This window comes from Grus americana, chromosome 9, assembly GCF_028858705.1.
Source record: "Grus americana isolate bGruAme1 chromosome 9, bGruAme1.mat, whole genome shotgun sequence".
Lineage (NCBI taxonomy): Eukaryota > Metazoa > Chordata > Aves > Gruiformes > Gruidae > Grus > Grus americana.
This window is the reverse complement of record NC_072860.1, coordinates 18,214,929-18,236,428: the sequence shown is the minus strand read 5'-3', so window position 1 is coordinate 18,236,428 and position 21,500 is coordinate 18,214,929. Positions and strand designations below refer to the sequence as shown.

At 63.3% G+C, this 21,500-nt stretch overlaps 3 protein-coding genes across 3 annotated transcripts; all 3 read right to left on the bottom strand.

Annotated features, from left to right (window-relative positions):
- Nucleotides 1–3,894: 3,894 nt before the first annotated feature.
- On the bottom strand, nucleotides 3,895–8,562 carry CHRNG (cholinergic receptor nicotinic gamma subunit). Its single transcript, XM_054835279.1, has 12 exons — nucleotides 8,462–8,562; nucleotides 7,924–8,063; nucleotides 7,770–7,814; nucleotides 7,461–7,570; nucleotides 7,211–7,366; nucleotides 6,856–6,953; nucleotides 5,854–6,057; nucleotides 5,500–5,614; nucleotides 5,148–5,262; nucleotides 4,615–4,819; nucleotides 4,379–4,512; nucleotides 3,895–4,297 (listed from the first exon to the last, which is right to left on the bottom strand). The coding sequence occupies exons 1-12, from the start codon at nucleotides 8,505–8,507 to the stop codon at nucleotides 4,130–4,132; spliced, it is 1,536 nt and encodes a 511-aa protein (XP_054691254.1). The 5' UTR covers nucleotides 8,508–8,562; the 3' UTR covers nucleotides 3,895–4,129.
- Nucleotides 8,563–9,530: 968 nt separating this feature from the next.
- On the bottom strand, nucleotides 9,531–13,608 carry CHRND (cholinergic receptor nicotinic delta subunit). Its single transcript, XM_054835350.1, has 12 exons — nucleotides 13,453–13,608; nucleotides 12,733–12,878; nucleotides 12,494–12,538; nucleotides 12,284–12,393; nucleotides 12,012–12,167; nucleotides 11,658–11,773; nucleotides 11,228–11,428; nucleotides 10,766–10,877; nucleotides 10,529–10,643; nucleotides 10,105–10,306; nucleotides 9,881–9,999; nucleotides 9,531–9,793 (listed from the first exon to the last, which is right to left on the bottom strand). Exons 1-12 carry the CDS (start codon nucleotides 13,502–13,504, stop codon nucleotides 9,611–9,613), a joined length of 1,557 nt encoding a protein of 518 aa, XP_054691325.1. The 5' UTR covers nucleotides 13,505–13,608; the 3' UTR covers nucleotides 9,531–9,610.
- A 707-nt stretch (nucleotides 13,609–14,315) lies between these two features.
- On the bottom strand, nucleotides 14,316–21,271 carry PRSS56 (serine protease 56). The gene is made up of 17 exons (XM_054835419.1): nucleotides 21,096–21,271; nucleotides 20,145–20,306; nucleotides 19,432–19,629; nucleotides 18,834–18,887; nucleotides 18,294–18,483; nucleotides 18,082–18,190; nucleotides 17,842–18,001; nucleotides 17,559–17,701; nucleotides 17,253–17,412; nucleotides 16,951–17,139; nucleotides 16,681–16,842; nucleotides 16,485–16,548; nucleotides 16,062–16,224; nucleotides 15,517–15,661; nucleotides 15,299–15,385; nucleotides 14,908–15,014; nucleotides 14,316–14,773 (listed from the first exon to the last, which is right to left on the bottom strand). The coding sequence occupies exons 1-17, from the start codon at nucleotides 21,244–21,246 to the stop codon at nucleotides 14,600–14,602; spliced, it is 2,418 nt and encodes an 805-aa protein (XP_054691394.1). The 5' UTR covers nucleotides 21,247–21,271; the 3' UTR covers nucleotides 14,316–14,599.
- Between the last annotated feature and the right edge of the window lie 229 nt (nucleotides 21,272–21,500).

Genomic DNA, 21,500 nt, shown 5'->3' with positions numbered 1-21,500 from the left:
GACCCTGGTGCGAGTAGCAGAAGAGGGTGATGGCCCAGGCTGCTGCTTACAGCTGCATGAAAGCTGTGACCAGAAGAGGGGCTGCCAGAGACCTCCTCTCCTCTGGGGTGAAGCTAGACTGATGGGTTGTTGCCTGGAAAGCCAGCATGGCTGCAATTCAGATGCCACGGAAACAATAGGAGCTAATTATTTCTTGTGATTCTGCTTGACCACAATGCTAATTGTACTCATTAACAGCTCCAGCCTTTTCCCCTTTTCCTTGGGGAATCACACAATTGCCGTTCATTTTTAATAGAGCCTCTGCATCGAGCCCAGGAGGGGAGGCTGCAGCCAGGGATGGAGCGCATCTCCTGCGCTCTGTGTGGTCCCCCAGGAGAAGGGGCTGCTCGGCCAATGTGGTCACGACCGTGGAACCAGCGGCCCGTGTCTGGGACAGTTCCCAGCCTTGGGGACCAGGAGACCTTCAGCCTAATGACTCCAGTTGCAAATTCCTCGTGTTATTATTAAGTTTAGACTGAAAGCAGCCAGGACTGGCAGAGAAAACAGTCTTAAAATATTCTGTCTTCCGAAGGGTTTGTGTTCCGCATGGAGGGTGTCAGTCGTGGGCTGTCTCTAGAACTGTTCAGCACGCTGACAGGGATGACTAACTGCTGCCCGTGGTCAGGCAGCTTATGCCTGCTGGCACCTGGCTGGGCAGGGAGCAAGGCAGTTCCCTGGGCTGTGGCATCCCTCTCTGTGTTTCCTTAGACCCCACGGTCCTATTCCTGCACTTGCCACTTGTTTGTCACCAGTTCTCAACCGAATGCTCTTTTCCAGGCGCAGTTTGTTTTCCCTGCTGCGATCAGGTACTACTAAGGCTGCTACTTAAAATTCCTTTTAAATACAACTCTCCCCTGCTGCTCTCCAGTATTTGTTAGGGGGGGATTTAGTTGTAATTACATTTTGGCAATCTAAGCAAAAATAGCCTTGCAAGGCAAGGCTGAAATACTAGCTGCAGGCTCCTTTTATCCACGGCGCATTTAGCTTCTTGCAGATGACATCACTTAGGGCTTTAGTCCTGTTGTTGTGCCCAGCTGCGCGTCGCGTCCACCTCTGCTATTTCATGTACTTGCCCACTTCTTGCCTCTGATGCCCCGCGTCTAAGCTGGTGCTGATGAGCACAGGCTTGCTATTAAATCTGAAAATGCTGCAGCCCTGCTGAGTTCACCCTTAAATACGCTTTGCAAGCAAGCTGTGGAAAAGCCCTTCCCTGGGGGGCTGTTCCTCTCCTCCCATTGCCACTGTGGTTGAGATTTGGAGGAACTCAGCACTGGTTCCTCTTGCTCAGCCTTGAAGGGAGCAAGCTGGCTGGGGTGTAGAGTTTGTGCTCTTTAAGGCTACAATTTTTTCTGAGATCAGGAGAAAGGTGGTGTTTGATCAGTGCCAAGCACCAGGTTTGGTGCCTCCTTTGACTTGGAGAGGGATGAAGCCAGACTGGGTTTTGAGCAGGGCTTTTGGGTTGTGGTCTAACTGTCTCGCTAGTAAGAGTGGTGAAAAGACTGGGAGGTTCTTTGGGAGGGGAGGGAGCCTCTGTCACGCTCTAGAAAAAGGTTTCAGATCCTCTTTGTACAGGAAGCAAGCCTGGACCTGTGGGAGCCCCAAATCTGCAGTGAGTCATGACCTTCCCTGCTCTCCTCATCCTTCAGGCTTTGCCCATCCTTAAACTTGTTCAGATCCTGTGTAGCAACTTTTGGGGAAACCAGCAGGACTTTGAGCCCTGGAGTCCAGCCCCAGGGATTTTCTTTCCCCAGGGGATGCTGGGCTGTGGCGAGCTCCTGGGCCCTGGGTGTCTCTGGCTACGACTGGTCAAGCGGGGGCTGGTGGCTGGGCTGCGCTTTGCTGGGGGGCTCAGGGAGCGGTGGTGGGGGTCCACTGGATGTTTCCAAGCTGGAGCTAAGGAGGAAATCTGCTTCCTGACCCACAGATAGAAAGGAGTCCCTGTTCTGGAGGGGACTGGTTGGATGCTTGGAGGCAGTTGTTGCCCCTTAGCACTTCTCGATGGGGCATGGGCATGCAGGGCTGATGCTGGGCTGGGGGGGCTTTTCCTCTCGCACTGCACTCCCCCCACCACCCCGCCAGCTCCATCAGGGTGACCTGCAGGGTGTTCTCCCACCGGTTCTTGCAAGACACATCTGCTGCCTGAGGCATCGTGGCTACTGCTTTTGGTTTTGTCCTTGTCTCTGGTGTGGTGATAAACCCCAGGGACCCCCAGAGGGCAGGTAAACCCACTGCTTGGGGGTGGTGGAGAACATGGTCTCAGTCGCATGCTCCCATGCTCCGGCAGGCTGGAAGAGCTCATCCCTTTCTTGTGCTGTATGGGTGTGCCTGGGACTGCACTCACCTGGAAGAAGCAGCAGCTCTGCGGAGCGGGGAGAAGTGGATGACAGTCCCTGGCCCTGTTCAGACCCCCCCTTGCCCTGGAGATGGAGCAAGGCAATGGGGACCCAGCAATCAATGGGAAATGGCCAGGCAAAGACTGACCAGGGCTCATTAATTCTGCACTTTCTTGGGGAGGGAGAGCCCAGGGGCTGGGGACGTGCCTGGCACTATGGTTTGGGCAGCTTAGGCAGCTCTTGGCTCTCATAGGGGTGGGGACACTTGGCTAGGGCAGCCTGTCCCTTCAGCCACCGTGGGGCTGGAGAGAGGACATCACTGTGGGGTGGCTGTGGGGGACAGGAGTGCTGTGCAGTGCCATCACCAGCAGGAAGGCTGTGGCCAGGAGGAGTATGGTGCCCCAGGAACTGGTCACCCTACCCAGATCATGGCTAGAGGGCTGCAGCCATGGGGGTTGACCCAGACAGGAGGCAGGACCCAGCCAGGGTGCTGGGTGCTTGGTGAGCTCCTCTGGGCACCCCCGACTGTGTTGGGCACCATCCCTGCCTGCTTCAGGGTGCCAGCCTGGAGCACTGGATCAACCGGGTCTAAGTGCCGTGGGCATCACGCACCTCCTGGGGATGGGGCAGGAAAAGCCACCTCTGCACGGGCAGACTGGCACAGCCAGAGGGTGGCTCCGGGCCGTGACCAGGCTGCAGGCATCCAAGAGGTGATGTCTCAGCTGCTGGGTGTTTGCCTCCATCCGTGCCAGCAGTGCCCTCACCTCTGGCAAGCAGTGCCAGGAGCCAGTTGCGGGCAGTAACCAGCTGGTTTTCTCGCAGCAGCAGCAGAAGCAGCCGGCACTGGGGCAGTGAGGCTGATGGAGACACAGCACGTCCTGGAGCTGGGCGCAGGTGGCGTGAGCCGGACCACAGAGGAGCAGACGCTGCCCGCTGCTGTTCCCAAGCTGACCTCCCGCATCTCCCCCGCCAGCAGAGACAAAGCCGTGGGGGCCCCAGAGGTCAGTGAGGGGCACGGGGGGATGCGGTGTTGCTGGGATGGGGGGAAGGGGCTGTGCTTGACAGAGATGATCTGGTGGGGCAGGGAGGGCCAGGGGAGGAGGGAGTCACGTAATGGTGCTTGTAGCAGGGTGGGTGTCAAGAGGCACCCATCCCTGAGGGGGTTTATCCCATCTGTAGCTCCACTGCTGCCCCAGGATGGGGGGCTGTATCCGTGATTCCTGCCCTGTTGCCACCATTGCCACGGCGAGGGATTTTGCCTCATTTGCCCTGGGCTTGAAGCTGTGAATTTGCAGTGTGGTAACATGGCTGTTGCTGCCAGCGTTGGTGCACGGCCCGTCGGATGCCCAACTCAGCTCCAGTTCCCCCTTGTCTCTCAGCACCCTTGTGGGGTGCTGGGACAGGACTGTGGCTTAGAGGTCTGTGGCCAGCCTGCACGGGCAGCACATCCAGCCATCCAAGAGGGCTAACCCCATGAGCAGGCATGCAGCAGTGATGCCACGGAGGCTCCTGAGACTGCCACGGGCTTTATTTCCACATTCAGCACAAGCACAGCCACCCCATGCTCCCCCCTTCCCTGTCACCACCACTGCTGGGGAGTGGCAGAGCCCCATCACCACCAGTCCTCCTCCAGGGCTGTTTGGCACCAGGAGCTGCTGTGCCAACAGGGATCTCAGCCGGGCAGGCTGATCTGGGGGTGCCCAGCCCCTGGCACCAGGGGTCCTGGCAGCAGGAGGGCTGGAGGTCACCTCTGGGCATCACTGCGGCAGGTACTGCTTGGGATCCCCAGGGAAGGGCAGGGCGGGCGCCTGGTTGAAGTGAGCCATGAGGAAGATGCCGACGGTGCCAAACACAAAGAGGGAGGCCATGATGAAGAAGCAGACACGATCGATCACCCGTCCCACCAGGATCCATTCTTCGCTCTCCTGCCGGCAGCACGGGGAGGTGGGTGAGGGCTGCCCCCACTGCCCCCCACGTGGGTTCCTCTCACCCCAGCCCTGACTCACGCTGCTGAAGTCATTCTGCTCCCGCGTGGCGTTGGCGATGTGGTTGCAGGCGTCCACACAGGCACGGATCTCGGGGCCTGCCTCCTCCAGTCTCTGGCAGAAATCCTGGGTACTACCGCTCTCCAGGCCACGTCCTACAGACAGTGGAGCCGGCACAGCAGGCACCAGTGAGTGCCCGACTGCCTGGCACATCACCCAGCCTCACAGGGAGGTGCCAGCCCCCCAGGGGCACTCACCGATCTTCTCCAGCACAGTTTTCATCAGCCCATCCCTCTCCTTCTGCTTCTCAAATAGCAGCTCAGTCCGGGCTTTCCAGAGCATGTACTCATCAGCTTTCACCATGAGCCCCAGGGAGCTGCGTCTCCGGGCAGCTTGCGGCGGCCCTGGCACCTCCTCCGGCATGTGCATGCCAAGGTAGCGGGGCAGGAGGTGCAGGCACACCTGGGCACAGTGTCACCTGTGGGGACCTGACCCACCACTCACTGCCTAGGGCACCCGATGGGTGCGATCGGGTCCCCTCGCACCATGTGGAGCATCCCCATGGGGTACCCTTGTGCACCCGCTGTTCCCCAGTCCTCAGTAGTGGCTTGGAGGGGGTTGGTGGCACATTGTGGTCCCCTGGGGACATCTGGGGGGTCCCTCTTTGTGCCAGGACCTGCACTCAGATTAAGGCATGCCCACCACCCCACTCTGCAAGGGGCATGGCCTCGGTCCCCAAATACCCACCCCATTCCCCATGTATAAGGGGTAGGGGGGAGACGGCAGGTACCTGGCGCACTCTCTGGGACATGGAGTGAGTGTTGGGTGTTCTGAGCGAGACGTTGAGGACGATGACAGCGTTCACCACGATCACCACCGTCACCACCATAAGGAAGGTCAAGTACCTGGGGAGCGGCCATAGGGCTGCTAAGTCACAAGCTATGGGCATGTAAGGTCCCTCTTGGTGCCCTCCTGGGCTGGAAACTGGGGACCAGCAGTGGGACACGGGCACGTAGTAGCCCTGTGCCAGTCCAGCCTGGGCTGGGCGTTATTTCTGTGCCAGGGTCCTGTCCTTGGGCACTGGCTGCTGCACAGAGACCCAGCTGGCACAGTGTGACACCCCTTCCCCATGCATCACTCACTTCCCGATGAGAGGCACAGCCTGGGAGGTCTCGGGCACCTTCTGGGCAATGAGGAAGAGGAAGACGGTCTGGGCCAGGAGGACGTTGATGGAAACGGTGCATTTCTGCCCACCCGCTGCCCAGGAGTGGGGAAGGCAGAGGTTGGCATGGGGCAGTGGTGTGGGCATCATGCTTCTTTGGCAAAGGACACCCACACCAAAGCTGAACTGGCCAAATCCTGCTGTGAGGCTTTAACCCTGGGATATGTGGAAATTCATCCCCTCAAATATCACAGGAGTGGGTGAGAGATGGCACAGATGGTCCCCAAACACAGAGGGAACAACGAGCCTTTCCTTGCCTGTCACTGGCACGTACCTTTGGCGGGCAGAAAGTAGACGAGCACGGCCATGGCAGAGATGAGGACGCAGGGCACGATGATGTTGATGATGTAGAAGAGCGGCTTGCGCTGGATGATGAGGTAGAAGACAACCTGCTGGTACTGGGTGTCATCTGGGGTGAAGTGCTCCGAATTGATGATCTTCCGAGCAGGGCGGTGCTTGATGGCCCATTCACCGTTCTCTGCCACGCAGAGGTGCCACGTGAGTCCCACTGCCCTGCCGGGGGCATCAGGGCTGCCAGCCCCCCAGCCCGGGGTGGGAGGAAGGTGAAGGCTGGTGCTCAGTGTGGGCCCCACGGGGCACCCAGGATGGGCACAGTGCGGTTAAAGGTGCTAGGGCTGGGGAGGGAGATGAGCACCACAAAGCGTGCCAGGGTGCCTGGGCAAAATACCCCAAAAAGGCGCTGGAGGGAGCAGCTGGGCACCTATGGGGCACCTCGAGACCCTCAGGGGCTCCCACAATGAGTTATGTGTGGGGCTGGGGTCCCCCCTCTCTCTGTCCCTGGGGCACTGCAGGGGGAAGCCGAGCATGACGCTGGGTGATGGCATGCTGTTTTCCCCTGCCGTCTGCGGGAGCGATAGATTTTTCCCAATCAAGATCGCAGCTCGGGCCGGTAATGAAAAAATAAATCTCGCTGCCCGAAAAGCATTTTGTTCCTTCAATATGCAATTAAAATGTGATGGAAAACGTCATCATTTGGCTGTGGCAGCTATGTTCCCAGCATCAATCAAGCTCCCAGGAGCGGTGTTCTCCGGGAGCGGCTGCCAGGCAGTGAGAGCCCCGAGTCAGGGGGGTTAGAAAAACAAATCTCTCCCACACTCCCGCTTCAACTAATAGCTTAAGTGTCCATGTGATGGTGGGAGCTGCTAATAGCCCCCCCCCCAGCCCTACTTTTGGCAGCCACCTGCATAGCACCAGGTTTGTTGGGTGCCCCCCATGGTGGGATGTTCTTGTGCCACAGGGGTGGCCGTGGTGTTACCTGTGAAAGCCTCGGGATCGATGGAGATCCACTCCACGGTCTGGCCTTCCTCCACCGTCAGCAGCAGGTTGATTTCGTTGGCGCTGTAGGTTTGGGACCTGGGAAGGGATGGGGGGGTGGCACAGGCTGGCATGCACCCGGTCACATCGGCCAGCTCTAGCCCTGCTTTGGGGTGCTTGGCTTGGCCAAGGTGCCTCCTGTCACCGATGGGGTGCCAGGGGACAGGTAGGTGGCACTTGTCTGCCCTGGGACTTATTGCCCCAGGGCAAAGGTGGACATCGCATGCCAATTCCTTGTGTCCCAGCAGGACTTGCCGGATGGCCCTGGTGCCCGCGCGTGCCCAGCCGGTGCTCACTGGAAGACCATGGTGCAGTTCTGCCAGTCGAAGGGGAAATAGGTGACATGGATGGCGCAGGCGCTGCGGTAGATGGCAGGGGGCAGCCAGTAGATGCTGCCATCAGGGGACACCAGCACGTTGGTGTACAGGGTGATTTCAAACGTCCCATCGATGCTGGGGGGAAAGGGTGAGTTCAGCCCCAAACTGTGCCCGAGGGGCAGCTGCCACACCCTGTGCAGGGATATGTCCCCATTGCCCCACCACGTACTTGTTCTCCAGGACAATGTCGGGCAGCCAGACCATGGTGGAGGGCACCCGCAGCAACTGGATGTTGTCATAATTCTCAGGGTCCCACCGCAGGCGATAATCGGACCATTGCTGGGAGGAAGGGAGCAAAGGGGGGGTGTCACAGTGCTCCCTGAGGCAGAGCTGCCTGTCCCATGCTGCTCCCAAAATGGGCACAACTAGGGGCACCCACAAAAGGGGGTGCAGGCTTTGGTGCCAGTCTGCCATGGGGTGCCACCCTGAGACGCAAACGTAGCCTGAGGGGGTCCTGCCTGGAGGGGGGGTGTCTCACCATCTCGATCCAGACATTGGTGGTGAGGGTCTCCTCCCGCTCATTCTGGAAGGAAAAGGGGAGATGGCTTTAGCACCCTGCCCACCTCTGCCCCATTGCTGCCCACTGCCCCAAATCTTGTCCCGCTATGGGGGCCGGGGGGGTTGTCTCTCACCAGGGAGATGAGGTTGGTGAGGGTGAGCTTGAGGGTGACGTCGATGATCTGGTCCCCATGCAGGGCTGGGCGCAGGTGCCGGTTGTAGTTGGTCATCAGGTCCTGGAGCAGCTTCTCCTCCTGGTTCCTGCAGCCCACGCCTGGGGAGGGCATGTGCCATAGGGGCACCCCGGGGTGGGGATGGGGGGGCCACTGCTGCCCCTGGGAGCTGCTGGTGTGGCCGGATGGGGGGTGTGCAGGGTGTGTGTGGGGAGGGGATGCCCATGTGTGTGTGCACACGTGGCTGAGCACGCCTGACGGTGTGCATCAGTGTCCCAGAGTGCAAGCATGGGGGTTTACACCATGCCCCCCCATCCCCCACCCCACTCACCCCAGGGACCCCTCCAGGGCGGGACATGGGGTCAGCAGGCTGCCAGCATGGGGACACCCCGGTGAGAAGGTGCACAGCGCTGTACACCCATGGGTGACAAACCCCCAAGGGCAATGGCGGGGGGTGACACACAGGCCCCCACCCTCCCCCACAGCAGGCACCCCTTACCTGCCAGGGCGCAGAGGGCGAGGAGGAGGAGGCCGTGGCAGCGCATGGCAGTGGCACAGCGGCTGGGGCTCCGCTCGGCCGCCCGCACAGCGATGTTCTGGGCCTGGCGCCCGGTGGGACAGGACAGCTGTCCCCTGTCACCGTCAGCTGTTCCCAACAGCCATGGGGGCCGGGGAGGGATGGGTGATCGCCCACGCCCCCCCCAGCAGTGGTGTGATGCCGGTTTGCTGGGAAGCTCCTCAAGGCGGGTTTGAAATGGGGTCTGGGGGCAAAATAAGGTCCGTGCCTCAGTTTCCCCCTGTCCCCCACAGAGGGATGCATGTCCCTGCAGTGGAAACCCAGGCGCCCATGGGTTGTGGAAAAGGGGTGCCCCCCTGCAAGCACCCCCAGCAGTGCCCTGTCCCCACCATGGTGGTGGCTGCCCCTGGGGTGTAGGGTGGGGAAGGGGCAGGCAAGTCCCACCGCATCAGCCTGGGGAGTGATGCCCGCCTTGGGGGTCCAAATCCTGCCAGGCCCTCTGTAGGGAGGTCAGGGGGGAGGGAGATTCCTGGCTTAGTGGAGAGGATGTGACAGCTGTCCTGGGCCACTGCCGGTGGGGGGACGTCAGCTGTGCCCCCTGAAACCGGAGCCCTGGCGTCCCGCTGCTGAGCCAGGGAAGGAGACACCCCTCTTGGCCCCCAGCCGGGTGCTGCAGGATGGGGTGTGCTGGGGGGGACATTCGTGGGTCTTGCTGGGGGGGGTCATGGAGACAGGGGTGATGTGAGCACTGATGGCATCTCTGCCCGCTGCTGTGGGTCCACGGGGGATGGTGCCATGCTGGGGGGTTCATTCCCTTCCCAGCCCATCCTGTCCCAAGTGCCCAGCCCAATGGGGGTTAGCAGGGCTGGTACCGCTGTATCCCCTCTGGAAACACCCCCTCCAGCCATGGCTGAGGACCACCATGCTCAGAACACCCAACAGCACCCATTCCCTGAATAGGCATCACCCTCCCCGGCACACACACAGTGCTCAGGTTGGGCACTGTGCCCAGGGGGGGGACACTCCAAGAGCAGCCACCACCTCAGCGCCCTGCAGTGAGAAGTGCCCAGCTTTATTTTCTCAAGCCAAGGCAGGTGAGCAGGAGGCTGGCACATGGGACCCCCCACCCCCCTAGATGAAGCGCTTGTTCTCCTCCCGGTAGTCGTAGGGGTCTCCGGCGAAGGGCAGTGGTGGAGGGTGGTTGTAGATGCCCATGAGGAAGATCCAGAGAGTGCCCACCACCAGCGTGGGGGTGATGAGGAAGAGGCAGAGGCGGTCCAGGGTCCGGGCCACACGGTTCCAGTTGTCCTTCTCCTGGGGAGGGAGCCGGGAGCTGGGCAGTGAGGGGCACAGCGGGCACAGGAAGCCCCCTCTGCCCCCCGCCGTGCCTATGGTTCCCACCTCGTTGTAGCTGTTTTTCTCCCGCATGTGCTTGACGATGAAGTTGGCGCTGTCAACGACAGGTTTTACGTGCTCGTAGAGCTGCTCCTCACTCGTGTCTGCACCCAGCGGCGCCAAACCTGGGGGCGAGGGTGATGGTGAGATGGGCTCCGAAGGGCTGCCATTCCCAGAGACCCCCACTCCGCCATCCTTCCCCGTATCCCCACAGAGGATCCAAGGCTCACGGGCAGGGGTGACACGGCTGGCCAGCCCGTGCCGCTCTGACTGCTTCTCGAACATGAGCTCGCTGCGGGACTTGACGCTGAAGTACTCCTCCGCCTTGGCGATGTAGCCGGCCGAGCTGCAGCGCCGGATGCACGGGGCACCTGCCGGGCTCTCGGCCGGCTGCGACATGCCCAGCAGGCGAGGCAAACTCTCCAGGAAGACCTGGGGCGTGGGAGGTGGTGTCATGTCCCTCAGCCACCTCCCTGGTGCAACAACACCTTGTCCCCCCCTTCTGACCCCAACCCAGGCATGCAACCCCTTGCAGCAGCACAAGTGGGACACCCCAATGCAATGCTGGGGCTGTGCTGTCCCATGCCCTCCATGGGGCATGGTGCCACCCCTGCACCCGCCAGGTCACCCACCCCAGCCCAGCACCCTGCTCACCTCTTTGACCCAGTCAGACATGATGTGAGTGCTGGGGGTGCGGAAATGGAAGTTGAGGACCACGACGCAGATCACCACCACAGCTGTCACCAGCAGCATGATGAAAAGCAGGTACCTGTGGGGGCCATGGACCTGAAGCTGGCATTGCCACAGGGGCTGGGCACAGGCAGAACTGCCCTCTGGCACCCCAGGGACCCCACGATGTCCCTCCTGTGCCCAGTGGTGCCCAGGACTCACTTGCCAATGAGGGGGATGGCGTGGGAGGTGGCAGGCAGGCGCTGGGAGATGAGCAGGAGGAAGACAGACTGGGCCAGGAGCACTGAGATCACCAGGGTCATCTTCTCACCACCTGGAGAGCAGGTGAACTCAGGGCAAATCCTGCCCTGGGTCCTCCTCCCAGTGCCCCCAGTGCCAGGACTGCCCTTCCAGTGTCCCAGCATACAGTGCCCCATGTAGGGTTTTCTGTTATGGGGGGTAATAATGCCCCACACGTGGGGTATCCTGTGCCCAAGTGTTATACTGCCAGGGTGTCTGGCTGGGATGATGGTGTCCTTCATGGGGATGTCCCAGTACCAGGATGTCCCTGTGCTGGGCACTGGTGTGTCCCCATGTCCCAGGACCTGGTGCAGGTGTAGGACATGGAGGTGCCCCATGGGGTGACTCCTTGTGCCTGGTGTAGGTGCCGCAGGGCTCACTCACTGTCAGCGGGCAGGTAGAAGACAAGGATGGCCATGAAGGCAATGAGGATGCAGGGTGTGACGATGTTGATGACATAGAAGAGGGGCTTGCGCTTGATGATGAGGTAGAAGGTGATGTCCTGGTATTCGCTGCTCTCAGGGGGGTTGTCAGGGTGGATGTTCTTGCGGGCGGGGCGGTGGATGATTTCCCATTCCCCATTCTCTGCCAGGACACATGGGACAGACCATGGCATGGGGGTCCCCCGCCATACCCATCCTCACCAGCCCCACCAGCACCTGATCTCCCTGTCTCCCTTGGTCTGGGTAGCTCCAAGACTGGTGGGATGGGTGCCAAAGCCCCGGGTACTCAGGTGTCTCTGTACCAGGGTGCCCCCGAGCCCCGTACAGGGTGTCCCACTGCCACAGGACATGGCAGAGAGCAGAAGCATTACCTGTGAAGCCTTCAGGGTCGATGATGATCCACTCCACTGGGTAATTCTTGCCCGTTTTCGGGTCGCTGTCCGTCTTCAAGTGCATGCTGATCTCCAGGGCGCTGTACGCCAGAGAGCTGGCCCACATCCGGGGGGGGGGGTCAGGCAGTGAGGGGCTGTGCCTGCTGCTTGGTACCCACCACCCACCCACCCTCACCTCCAGCATGATGGACTTGGGCCACCAAGTCACCTGCAAGCCCCACCTTGCTGTGCCCCATCGGCAAGGGAAGATGTTGGCAGCAGCGGGCACCGCGGGGGGGGGGGGTGCCCACCCCGCTGCCCACCCCTGCCCTGCCCCAGCAAGCCCCCCGGCACCTGAATTTGAGGGTGCAGTTCTGCCAGTCGAAGGGGAAGAAGTCAACGTTGATGGGACAGGCGCTGCGGAAGATGGCGGGCGGCAGCCAGTAGACGTAGCCCGTGTTGTCGATGAGGACGTTGCAGTAGTAGGCGATCTCGAAGAGCCCATCATTGCTGCGCTGGGAGAGAGCCAAAGTGATGGTGGGGCTGGTGAGGGGCAGGGGGAGCCCTGGGCATACACTGGGCACAGCTCGGGGGGGTTCGGGAGGGGAAACTGAGGCACGGCTCACTTGTTCTCCAGGACTATCTCAGGCAGCCAAAGCATGTCCGGCGGCAGGCGGAGCACCTCGATGTCCCCAAACTCAGACTTGTTCCATTGTAGGCGGTAATCGGTCCAGCCCTGGAGGGGGCATCCCCAGGTCACCCTCTCACCATGCTGGGCCACCCCACTGCCCATGCCTCGGGGTGCAGCTGACGCTGTGACGCCCGTCCCTACTCACGTGCTCGAGCCATATACTGGTGGTGAGCGTTTCGTCCACCTCTTTCTGCAATGACAGCATGGGGTAGTGAGATGCCAGGGCCATGCCCAGCAGCTGTGCCCCCCCATCCTAGGACCCCCAATCCTCACCAGCCAGAGTTTGGGGTGGCAGCCTCAGGGGTCCCCCCCCACCCAGCCAGCCCTGGGGGTGACACGTGGCTGAGGGGCACCCCACGGCAGGCACTGCCCTCTGGGGCTCACCAGTGAGATGAGGTTGGAGAGGGTGAGCGCCAGGTAGACATCCACGACCTCGTCAGTGGAGACGACGGGACGCACCTCCTTGTTGTAGCCCTTCTCCTCAAAGAGGTGGTGGATGAGCCGCTCCTCCTGGTTCACGCAGAGCCCGCCTGGGGGTGTGGGGTCAGGCAAACCAAGTGGAACTGGGGGTAACTGGGCCCAGTGCCACCCCGCAGGGATGCTTGCTGAGGGCAGGGTGGTGTAACGATGGAGGGGACAGGAGCAGGCCAGGATACTGCATGTCCGTGCTGCACAGGGGCATGGAACTGGGACATGTGGGAATGACAGACGTGTGGGGGCACACGGGCACACATGGGCATGGGACGAGGATGTGGGCATGGACACAGAGGGACACACAGACCCAGCACAGACAGGGACACAGACACTTGGGTGCAGAGGCGGTGGCACTGTGCACATAGGCGGATACACACGCAGAGGCACACATGGACACATGGACACACGGACATGGACCCGGTGTATGCAGGGACCACGCACACAGACCCTGCAGGGACACGGCTCCAGGGGGCACAGCCAGGACAGAAGCGCAGGGGATGCTCAGTGATGGGACTGCCAGGCAATATCCAAAATGCAGCCCTGGGGACACTTGTGCCCAGCTTGGACCCTTCCACCATCACCCCCCAGCAACAGGACAATCCCATGCCCAGACCCCAGGTCCCCGCTCACCCGACAGCACCAGCGCCCCGAGCAGGGCCAGCAGCCCCGGCAGGTCCCCCATGTGTTGCCCGCGGTGCCCTCGTGCCGTGCCAGGCCCTGGCCGCCTCCCCGCCTGGCCTGGCCGAGCGGATGTCCGGCTGTCGGCCGGAGCGGGAGACAGATGGTGCCAGGTGCTGCGGGGGAAGGGTGCCGGCACCGGATACCCGCTCCCACCCCTCTGTTCCGGCACCCTGAGCCCAGAGAAGGGGAGACGGGCAGGCACAGCTGGTCTCACCGGCCCCACGGGTGTCAGCCCATCACCCTGCGCCTGGGCACCTCAGCACAGGCATTGCTGGGCACTGGGAGGAGCGGTCCCTTCCCCACTGCTCAGCAGCCCCAGGGATGCTGCTCGGGGGCAGCAGGCTCCCCAAGAGCAGGAGGGGTTGGTACCCACCAATGCCCAAGCACAGGGGTGGCACCACCCTGGCATTCGCCACTGGCCCAGGGCATGCCCGGCCCTGCACCAGCATGAGGTTTCACGTGGGTCCCCGATGGGGTGGCACCAGGGGTGGGTGCCGGTGCTGTGCTATGGGTGTTGCAGTGGGCAGGGGGGGTGTCCGAGCCCTGGGGGGGGGGGTGCTGGCAAATCTGTGCCAGGCTGGGCACAGCACCGATGCCAGGGGCAGGAACCGAGGTTGGGGGCAACACTTCAGGGTACAGGGGGCACGGGAAGGGGGATGCAGTGGGATGTCATACCCCCCATGCAAAGTCCCCCCACCGGCGTGCACCTCACTGGCACTGTGTGGCACAGCACTTGCTTCACACTCGCCAGCTACCGGAAAATAGAGCCCTTTATTGAAAAATAAACCTTTCTCTGTACAAATAAATAACAACCCGGGTGCCTCTGGGGAAAACAGGGTGGAGGTGGGCTTACTGAGGTGGGGGTACCAGGGGAGAGGAGGGCTGCGATCCTCCGCTGAGATGCTCCAGGTGCCCCCCGGCACCCCATTGCCCCCGGGAGGTCAGGCAGTGCTGGTGGGAAGAGGGAAACTGAGGCACAATGGGGGACAAAAGGGTGGAAAAGCCTGAGCCAGGTTGGGGGTTGTGTTCGAAGGACATGAGAGGCCCCTGCTCCAGCACCCCGTCCCCATGCTGGCATGGTGCCCCAGGGGCACCGTTAGGTTTTCAGCACCTCAAGTGCCAGAGCAATGAGGCCGGGCATGCTGCGGGCCAGCGAGTCGCTCTCCAGCCCCACGAGGCCAGCAAAGGCCATGGGGCGGCCACCCACCGTGGCCCGCACCTGCGCCCGGTACAGTCCCTTGGTGTTTTTGGAGCCCAAGTCCACCAGGATCTACAGGGAGATGACAACATGGTGAGTCCCAGGGGAGCCAGGGGCACAGCGGGACAGTGATGGGCTGGGGGGTGGCACTGCCTGGCTGTCGGGGGGGGGGGGGGAGGCTCGGAGTAGCTGGGCAGGGCACTCACCTCCTGGAAGGTCATGGCCAGGTCTGGCTCAGGCACCCGCAGCACCCAGGCGTACAGCTCCCGCACCGCACCCACCCGCACCGCCGACTCGTTGAGGCCAGGGCAGGCTGCAACCCCGGGGACGGGCAGGAAAGAGATGGAGGAAGGACAACAGGGATGAATCATGGGGGCACCATGCTGCTGCCCACCCCAGGGAGGAGCACCCATGCTCTGGGGATGCCGAGGCAGCAGGGGCAGAGGGTCCCTGTGGAGGGGAGTGTGGCCAAGGGCTGTCCCACCCACGTGGGACAATTAGCCCAGGGATCGAGATGCAAAGCTGAGACCGGGCTTGCCACCATCCCCATGGTGGCACATGGCATCCCGCAGTGGCCAGGGGCTGCAGGGTGCTTACCTCTGCCCACGCCTGCCTCCTCTTCCTCCTCCTCCACCCCTGGCAGCTCCGTGGGCACCAGCTCACGTTTCTCCCTCGGCGCAGACCCTGCCACCGAGACAGGTGTGAAAACCCCAGCAGGGACGCAGCCAGTGGGCACTGCCCGGGCACGGACCCAGCCGGCGGATGGACACCCTGCTGCCCCATTGGCCCCAGCCCCCCCAGCTCCTGGGACTCACGGCTCGGTGCAGGGGTCCCCACCAGGTCTCCGGGTGCCCGTCGTGGCTCTGTGGCTTCAAGAGGGATACTGAGGTCCAGCTCTGCCCTCAGCTGGGCAAGGAAGGCTCGTCCTTGTCCCACCAGCTCCTCCACCACCTCCTCGCCCTGATGAAGGGAAGGGGACGAGGGTGGGCAGCAGGGCACCCACTGTGGGCATGGCCAGGTGCACAGTGGCAGAGCTCAGGGCATGGCTGGACTGGTGTCGAGTGGGGCATTAGGGACGTGTGATGTCTTTATGGTTGTGTTGGGCCAGATCCTAAGTTGTGGGGTCAGACCCAAGGCTGGCACTGCACTGGTTGGACTGGGAGCACTGGTTTCAGCTGGGGAGGGTGAGATGCCCCCTCTGTGGTGGCAGAGTGGGAGATGCCACCTTCGTGGCTACACAGGGCATGATGGAACCAAAGGATGTCAGGAAGGGACACAAGGGGACTGCTGAGCTTTGGTCCCTGGTGGCACTGTCACCAGAGGGACAGGGGCTCCCCCCAGCCCATCCCTCCCCAAATACCTGCAAGAAGAGCCACATCTCTCCAGGGAGCTGCCCCCCATCCAGGTTGGGTGCTGGGGGGCTGCCCCCCGCCATGGCCCTCAGCGCCTCCACCCAGTCCTGCAGCCGGGGCCCCACAGCCCTGAAGAGCCCGGCGAAGGGGGGCAGCAGCCTGGCCCCCTGCCTGCAAGCACAGCGAGGAGAGCTCAGGCAGGCGCCTGGTGGCACCCATCCCCTGGCCACTGCTGCTCCCCACGCTGCACGCCTCTGGAGGGACCTGGGTGGCCCTGGGCACCCCGGGAGGCATGTTCACCTCCCTCCAGGTGTGCAGGAAGAGCAGGACCCCAATGCTTTAGGCTGTCCCCAAAAAACCATGTCAGTGCCCACGGGCATCTTGCCCCAAACCCTTTAGCCCCCCATGCCCTGTGGCCCACCATGCCTTACCTGGTGGGGGGGGTCTGGGGTCCCTCTGCTGTGGGGCTGGTCTGGCCCCTTGCCACAGCCAGACCTGTGGGGACAAGAAGGGGATGGGATAGACAAGGTGGGGGTGCCAGGGCAGGCTATGGGTGCCCTGGCCACCAGCATAGGGGGACCGATGGGACCCCAAGCAGGCATGGGGTGGTCCAGCCCGGGAGGGTACCTGTGGCATCCCTGCGGACACGGTGGGGGAAGAGGTGCCCATAGATCTTGCCCAGGAGCTGAGGCAGGGTGTGAGTGAGGAAGGAGAAGTCGAACTGGTTTCGGATGAAGTCCCCAGCCCTGCGCAGGAGATCCACCAAGGTCTGGGCGTAGGAGTGCAGCTCTGTGGGTGCAGCAGGAGAGCCATGACCGTAGCACCACGCTGGCCCCACACCACTAGAAATGGGGTCCCTCCCCACATCGAAGCCCCAGCATGCCCCCCCTTGCTCACCGCATCGTCTCGTCCTGGCACGGCAGGTCTCCTCGGCCAGGCGGGCACAGGCAGCCCGGCCCTGGGGGGCCCGGCAGGACCTGGCGTAGAAAGCGCAGAGGCGGGTGCGCTCAGGTGGCTGCTGCTCGGGGGGCAGCTGGGCCAGCGCCAGCAAGTCGAAGCAGCTTGGTTCCTGGCTGCCGGAGGCGGCTGTGAGGGCACCGGGGCTGCCATGAGGTGCTGCATCCCTCCCCAGGGCGACGTATCCCCGCAGCACCCCGGGCATCTCTGTCGTCCCCCCCGGCACAGCCGGTGGCACTCACAGTCCATCTGGAGGCTGAGCCAGTCCGCGAAGGCAGTGACGCGGGTGTAGACGCCTGGTTTGCCCTGCTCACCGCAGCCGTCGCCCCACGAGGTGATACCGTAGAGGACGAAGCGGTGCGAGGAGGGGTCCTGGCACGCCAGCGGGCCCCCCGAGTCACCCTGGGGGGGGATGCCCATGTATTGGTCTGGGCCGGGACCCCAACCACGCTGCCGGGCTGTGCCGGGCTGCGGCGCATGCCCAGCACTGTGTGCCACGAGGGATTTTTGAGTTGGGAGGCTGGCGGCCCCCCAGCCCCAGGCATTACCTGGCAGGAGTCGATGCCCCCGGACAAGTACCCAGCACAGAACATGGCGTTGGTGAGCAGGTCCCTGCCCAGGGCACCCCGGCATGTCTCCTGGCTCAGCAGGGGCACCCGCGCTTCCATCACCACATCAGCCGCCGGCCCCTCTGCCGGGCAAGGCACCCATTACGGGGTCCCCCATGCCCAGACACCCCACTGCCCTGGCTCAGTGCACTGGCACTGGGCACTGGAGAGGGCACCGAGGGGGACACCCCACAGACCCCACAGGTGTCGGGGCGGTGCCTACCTTCGTAGAGGGAGCCCCAGCCTGCGATGTAGCAGGCGGTGCCGGGGCTGGGCTCCGCAGGGCCGCTGGGAAGGCACACGGGGCTGATGGTGGGCGACGGGGCCAGCGGCACTGCCAGCTCCAGCAGCGCCAGGTCCCCATGAAACGTCTTGGGGTTAAACTGGAAGGAAATGGGGGGGTGTCAGTGGCGGGCCCTGGGGCACACACAGGAAGGTCAGGGGGGTGCCCACCTCCACCGACCTTGGGGTGAGGCAGGATGCGCCGAACCGGCACTGCCCGCTCGCCCACATCCGGCTTGCCCAGTTCGTGGTCACCCACGACCACCGTCCATGCCAGCTCATTCCGGTTCCTGGCGGGGTGGGGGGCAGCTAGTTACAGGGGTGACAGTGGTGTCACCCCACACCCCTCTCTGCAGGGACATCACCCCTATGTTGCCATTCCCCCCTCCGTACCCAGCAAAGCAGTGGGCTGCAGTGAGGACCCAGGAGCGTCCAACCAGCACCCCTCCGCACATCAGCTCCCCGTGGAGCCGCACTGACACCAGCCAGGGCCAGGCTCCCCGTGGGGCCACGCTGCCACCCATGATCCGTCCTCGGGGGGCTGTGACGTTGGCTTGGGAGTCCCTGCGGCGCCCGCAGCTACCTGGGGGACAAAGCCGGGGTGAGGGGGGGATCCCACAGCCCTGCTGCCATCCCCTCTCCCAGGTGGGCATGGGGTGGCCGGGCATGGCGGTGCCGGGACGGCTGTGGCGGGTGGAGGGGGTGGCGGGCGGCCCCCGGGGGGGGTCAGGCCGCGCCAGGCGCGCTGTCAAGCCTCATTGTGCTCACGGAGGCAAGCGGGCGGCGGGCTGGGGGCACCCCGCAGCCCGGCAGCTGCCGACGCTAACCTCTGCCCCTCGGCCCAGCAGGCAGCCAGGGGGCCGGGGGCGCCCGCCAGCATGGTGTGTGTGGGGGGGGGGGTGGCGTGGGCACCGCAGGGCTGTCCTGGCTCACCTGGCGTCTCCACCTCTGATGGTGCATCAGGGCCCAGGGCTGCAGCTGCCATCCCTGCAGGGACAGGCTGTCATGGCATGTGGGGACACCCTCCCACCCGATGTCACCATCATGTCCCTGCTGTCCCCAATTCCCCCGGTTCCTTTCAGCGGCCCCCAAGACCCCCACCATCCCAAACAAGCACCCTTGTATCACCCCAGGAGTGCTTGTCACCCCCAGTGACTCGGTGTCCCCAATCTCTCCTTCGCCCCCCTTGCCCCATTCCCCCACATTCCACTCTCCCACCCAGATTCTCCATCCCCCCTCAATGCTCCCCCCCATCCACTCATCGCTCCCAGTGCCACCATCCCCCCCAGTGCCTCCATCCCCCAAATCTCCACCCCTCACCCCAGATCCCTCCATCCCCCCCAATTTCCCATCCCACCAGATATCCCCCATCACCCTACTGTACCCCCACCTCCCGGATCTCCCCACCCCAGCACCCTCTGTCACCCCCAATGCCCCATATCCCCTCCAGGCATCCCCTGGAGTGCCCCGTTTGTTATTGTAGGGTCTCCCTTCCCTGGGAGGAGCTGGGGAGATGTGGGTGCCCACTCACGGCACTCCTGGAGGCGGTGGCGGCAGAGCCGGGCACTGAGCGGGGTGCAGGCATGCTGGGCCACCTCGGGGGGGCACAGGTGCTGGTAGGGGGCACAGGCCTGGCTCAGTGCCCAGTTGCGCTGGGGCAGCTCGGGCAGCGCCTGGGCATCCATCAGGGCTTGGCAGCTGGGGGGCACGGCGGGGGGCATGGCCGGCGCTGCAAGGACAGCAGGGCTGTGGGCATCCCCATGTCCTCCCTGCCTCCTGCCCACCTCCGCCTGGGCCACACTGGGCTCCGCTTTGGGGTAGGCAGGAAGGGGGCATGACAGAGCTGCAGTGTTGGCATGTTTTGGTAGGGTCTCCTGGGTGCTGGGATATGTTTTGGAGGGGCATCTCTGGGAAGGACACAAGGAATTGGGCAATGGCTTGTGTAGGGCTCCAGGTGATGTTTGGGTAGGATCTAGAGAGAATGGGGAACTGCTCAGGCAGGGTCTCTGGGTAGTGTTTTTGGAGGGTCTCTAGCAGTTAGGGATATGTTTTGGGAGTCTGGGTGCTGTTTTGGTAAAGGCTATAGGGTAAAGCCTATAGGGGAGGGGGTGCTGTTTGGGTAGGGTCTTGGGGTGTCATTTTGGTAGGGTTTCTAGGGGATGGGGTGGTGCTTTGGTAGGGATCCAAAGCAATATTTGGGTAGGGTCTCCTGGGCACAGGGGGCTAGGGGGTGCTGTGACTCACGTGGGCAGTGGCGGGTGAGGTTGGCGCAGGGGGGGAAGAGGCAGGGGGCACAGAGCCCGCAGGCACCCCACTGCCGCTGCTGCTCGGCCAGCGCCCGCTCCAGCGCCAGCAGTGCACTCCTCAGCGCTGCCTCCAGCACCAGCGTCCCCCGGCTTGACAGCGCTGCCAGCACACACACAGCACTCAGATCCCTGGTGCCACCACCACTGCCTCTCACTGTGGCCACGAAGTGCTCCCAGCCCGCCCGGTGCCCATGCCCCAATATCTCCATGGTGGGAGTCAGGCTGGGCATGACTTGTCAGCCATTGGCATTGCCTAGGGTGACAGACACCACTGTCACCTCCCTGGGGGGGCTGCCACCTGGGCACATGGTGTGGGGAGGTTTTTTACCCAGGCCTCTGTGTGCCTGCTGCACATGGAGAACCTGTGAATACACGTGCATAATCGTGGGCCTGGGCAGGTGTGCCCCGTGTGCCCATGCATGTCTGTGTGCGTGCACCTCTGTGCACACCTGTGCCCATGCCCTGGGTGCTCACTTGTGCGTGCCAGGGTCTGCGTGCCCGTGTCTGCATGTCCCTGTGTGTGCCCTGAACGTGCATCCCCACGTGTGCCCGCACCTGTACCCACTCACAGCCCCACCCCCCGCCCCGACTGTGCCCTGGCAGAGGGTCCCCCAGGGCTGGCACAGGTACCCAGGCAGGAGGGAGGGCTGGCGGCCATGGAACATGAACCACCGCTCCCTGCAGTCCTGGTGTCCCCAGGTGCCGTGAGCAGCATTTGCCACTCATTCCAGGCAGCGTGGGCATGGGGGGCTTTGCCAGGGACCCAGGCATCCTGCTTGTGCTTCCCCCCCTTCCCGAGAGTGAACCCAGGCGTCCGGGCTCCTACAGCTGCCCCCTTCACAACCCAACCCTCCAGCAAATGTGCTCCCCATCCCCGTGCCCTACTGACCTTGCAGGACGCCGGCTGGCATGGGGTACAGCCCCTGGCCCAGGGGGGCTCCCCCCACCAGCTGCAGCAGCAGCGGCAGCAGCAGCAGCACGGGGGGGACCAGGCAGACCCCGAGGATATCACCCCGCGTCCTCTCCCCGCCTCGCTCCATCCCCGGGCCGGCAAAAGGGGGCAGGAGGGGGGAGCCCCCGAAATGCCCGAGGCGGGCGAGGAGGGATGGATATATACGGTGCCCCCGGGCGGTGGGAGGAGAGAGGGGCCGGGGGAGCACAAACAGGCGAGTTCATTAATGTCGCGCCAAGATGCCAGCTCGGGGCGGGGGGCGCGGGGGGGGCGCAGCCGGGGCCTCAATGCCGCCTTTGTTCGACGGGGCCTCCGGGCGGGCAGCATCAGTCGGGCGCTGCG

Excerpts from the sequence above, each read along its gene's own strand:
- CHRND (XM_054835350.1), bottom strand. The coding sequence starts at position 13,504 with ATGGGGGACCTGCCGGGGCTGCTGGCCCTGCTCGGGGCGCTGGTGCTG. Across the intron at positions 10,644-10,765 it reads GCCATCCCCCTCATTGGCAA|GTACCTGCTTTTCATCATGC; the intron begins GTGAGTCCTGGG and ends TGGCCCCCACAG. Across the intron at positions 10,307-10,528 it reads TGTCTGACTGGGTCAAAGAG|GTCTTCCTGGAGAGTTTGCC; the intron begins GTGAGCAGGGTG and ends CCCACGCCCCAG.
- CHRNG (XM_054835279.1), bottom strand. The coding sequence starts at position 8,507 with ATGCGCTGCCACGGCCTCCTCCTCCTCGCCCTCTGCGCCCTGGCAG. Across the intron at positions 7,367-7,460 it reads GACATTGTCCTGGAGAACAA|CATCGATGGGACGTTTGAAA; the intron begins GTACGTGGTGGG and ends CTTTCCCCCCAG. Across the intron at positions 6,058-6,855 it reads CGATCCCGAGGCTTTCACAG|AGAACGGTGAATGGGCCATC; the intron begins GTAACACCACGG and ends TCTGCGTGGCAG.
- PRSS56 (XM_054835419.1), bottom strand. The coding sequence starts at position 21,246 with ATGGAGCGAGGCGGGGAGAGGACGCGGGGTGATATCCTCGGGGTCTGC. Across the intron at positions 18,002-18,081 it reads GCATCCTGCCTCACCCCAAG|TTTAACCCCAAGACGTTTCA; the intron begins GTCGGTGGAGGT and ends ATTTCCTTCCAG. Across the intron at positions 15,015-15,298 it reads GGAGGCAGGCGTGGGCAGAG|CCTGCCCTGGCCTCAACGAG; the intron begins GTAAGCACCCTG and ends CCGGGGTTGCAG.